Raw genomic sequence first — 2,802 nt, 5'->3', positions numbered from 1 at the left:
CAACCATGAGAGAGAGACATCATGGCTTTCAAAAAAGCAAAGTGGCAGCTGGTCAAGGCCACACACCCAGCCTCCACCTTGCCCCCCCCCAAAAAAAGCTACAGACACAGAAATGGTACGTCCTAAGGAAAGCTCATTGTAGGACTGGCTCTAGTGATTGTAATTCTGCAATTTTGGGTAAGAGACTTCAGATACAGTATTAGAGGACCACTAAGGTCTATATAAAAGCACCCAAAAGCACCATGTCATGTTATGTTATTTTTTGGGCATGTGAGGCCTTTAATGACAAGACAGCTGAAGACGTTAAAGGGGGGAGAGAGAGGGGCTATGACATGCAGCAAAGGGAGGCAGCTATGGAACCCTGCACTGGATTTTGAATAAAAGCTTAATCTGTTGGTAAACTGATGCGCTGTTGCACTCCAGTGGAGAGTTACAGTACAAGCAGTGTTACAAGAAGCACATGGTTCAAGCATCATAGCACATCAAGGCAAATCCGGAGCTACATAATCTAGATCAGTGGTTTAAGATAAGTCTGAGGGGGACAAAAGATGATTAAAGGAAGAGTAACAATGGATTACTCTTACACAGTATTATATTCATTGATTAACTTTTTCTTTAGTGCCCTTTTCTTGTAAAATATTGGCTACAGCCACCTTCAAATGCAACAATCTGAGAACCAGAATGAACATGTGCAAAGTAACACAGACAATCCACAAATGGCTGTGATCATACGGGTTCAGTATGCAATACACTGTCAATCTTTCGGAATCAGATTTAGAAAAATAATGTATTGCCAGGTAAGTAGCACTCGCTAGGAATTTGCGTTGGTTAATGGGGCATACACAAAATTTAGTTAAACAATAATATGAAATAAGCAAAAAATTAAACACAGAAACAAAAGAACACATACATAACAATTTAACCTTAAGAAGAAGAAAAAGAGGCTGTATGGCACAATACATATGAGCAAAAACGTTCAGGATATATATTTCAGTTGATACGGTGTTTTTAGTTAAACATATAGAGGGAGGGAGGTCTGCATGGTGTTTTTTTTCTCAGACTAGTGTTCATGAACTGTTTTCTTTCCCATTCTGTGGATAAAACTTTAATTAGTGAGTGTTATTAACCTGTCTATGCGATCAGCGTGTCCCCAGCTCCTGTCAGGGTCTGTGTCTCCGTGTCCAGTGTGGATGAAGGAGTGCTTGAGCGGCCGGCTGATGTCGTGGGCCGACAGACCGGCGACTGACGTCACCACGTGGCGTGGAAACTGGCCAACACGCAGCGTCCCCTTGTTCTGACCCCGCCACCAGTAGTGCTCCGCCCTGGAAGCGCGCACACACACACACACACACACACACACACACACACACACACACACACACACACACACACACACACACACACACACACACACACACACACACAGATTATAAGGAAACTACCTTCTACTCTGTTTACACCACATGTTGACTGCTGACTTCTGATTTGTATTATCTTTATCCTCATTTTCAACATCATTTAACAATAATAGGACTTTTTCCTGCAACAAATTGTCTCTAGGTGCTTTTCATTATGCCAACGTCTGTCCTCGCTTTTGAGAGAGAGAGAGATGCGAACAGAAGCGCACACGAAGGAGCTGAAGCTGCCAAATAAAAGATCCTTGGTTGCCTAACGTCAGTCTTAAGTGACGTCAGTTACTTATGATGTGGTCTCAGTCTTATCAACAATGTTTCACTTCTGGGATTGTTCAAGTGCCACCAGAAAAAAATGCAGAATGTCCCTCTTTTCAGGCCGGATGTCTGTTAGCTTCCGCTTTCTTTGTGATGGCATTCTAACCGCCGGTGGATATCTGAGGACTATGGTTAACTGCTCCTCAGATCTTTGCAGGGTAAATCCAGACAGCTAGCTAGACTATCTGTCCAATCTGAGTTTTATGTCGGACGACTGAAACAACCTTTGAACGCACAAAACAAGTTCCTTCCCAAGACTATTTTGCAGAGGCATCACTGCTCCCTCAGGCACTTTGGGCCACCCACGACAATTGTGATTGGTTTAAAGAATTGACAAAAAACCTGAGCATGTTTCACTCCCATCCCGGAATGCTGTGTGGACTAGCCAGACCCTCCTCCGCAGCGCTGTGGAGGAAGCTCGGCAATGCGAGACTACTTATGAAGTGCTGCATCAAACTGTGCGCCACTTCAGAAAAACGTCTGCAAAGGATACACCTGTGTTTCCTCGCTCTATGCTCCTTCAGAAGCCACCTCGCACCCTAGGTCCTTCTTTAAGGGATTGGGAGACCCTCCATGATGGCGGCGGGGGAGCGATTTTCGTGTCACGCGAGTAGAGAGAGGACACGAGGAAGCATAAGTTAGCGTAATGAAAAGCACTGTGTGTCACATGAATACAAAGAAGCCACAATAATTGTATAATGAGCTAGTAACATGACGGTAATTACAGACATTTTCCACAATGTAAGGAATCCACTGACAACAAAAGATGCATTTGTTGTTCTATAGAAAGGACCTTCATTCCAAGTTAAGTTGCACACAAGCATGACTTTCAAAAACCATTTAGGAGAAATGCTGCTTTGTGTACAGGAATGAAATGGCATTCTCCCAGGGTACCTGCATGTGTTGTATAACAGACTGACCTTCCCTCTATGATGGTCATGACATCGTTCATTTTAATCTGGAGTTTGTCTTCTTCCTCATAGTCCTGCAGTGCTTTCATATCCGTTGGCATGGTCTGCAGAACACACACACACACACACACACACACACACACACACACACACACACACAC

The 2,802-nt window shown here is 43.9% G+C and overlaps 1 protein-coding gene across 1 annotated transcript in view; it reads right to left on the bottom strand.

Moving 5' to 3' along the window:
* Positions 1 to 2,802, bottom strand: part of tnk2a (tyrosine kinase, non-receptor, 2a) — a 25,633-nt gene that overhangs the window by 9,131 nt on the left and 13,700 nt on the right. Inside the window, 2 exon segments of the mRNA XM_032503424.1 lie at positions 1,128 to 1,322; positions 2,651 to 2,745. Coding sequence (XP_032359315.1) covers positions 1,128 to 1,322; positions 2,651 to 2,745 — 290 coding nt within the window.

This window comes from Etheostoma spectabile, chromosome 22 (genome assembly GCF_008692095.1).
Source record: "Etheostoma spectabile isolate EspeVRDwgs_2016 chromosome 22, UIUC_Espe_1.0, whole genome shotgun sequence".
Lineage (NCBI taxonomy): Eukaryota > Metazoa > Chordata > Actinopteri > Perciformes > Percidae > Etheostoma > Etheostoma spectabile.
The sequence above is the reverse complement of the archived record's forward strand: the minus strand, read 5'-3'. Positions and strand labels throughout refer to the sequence as shown.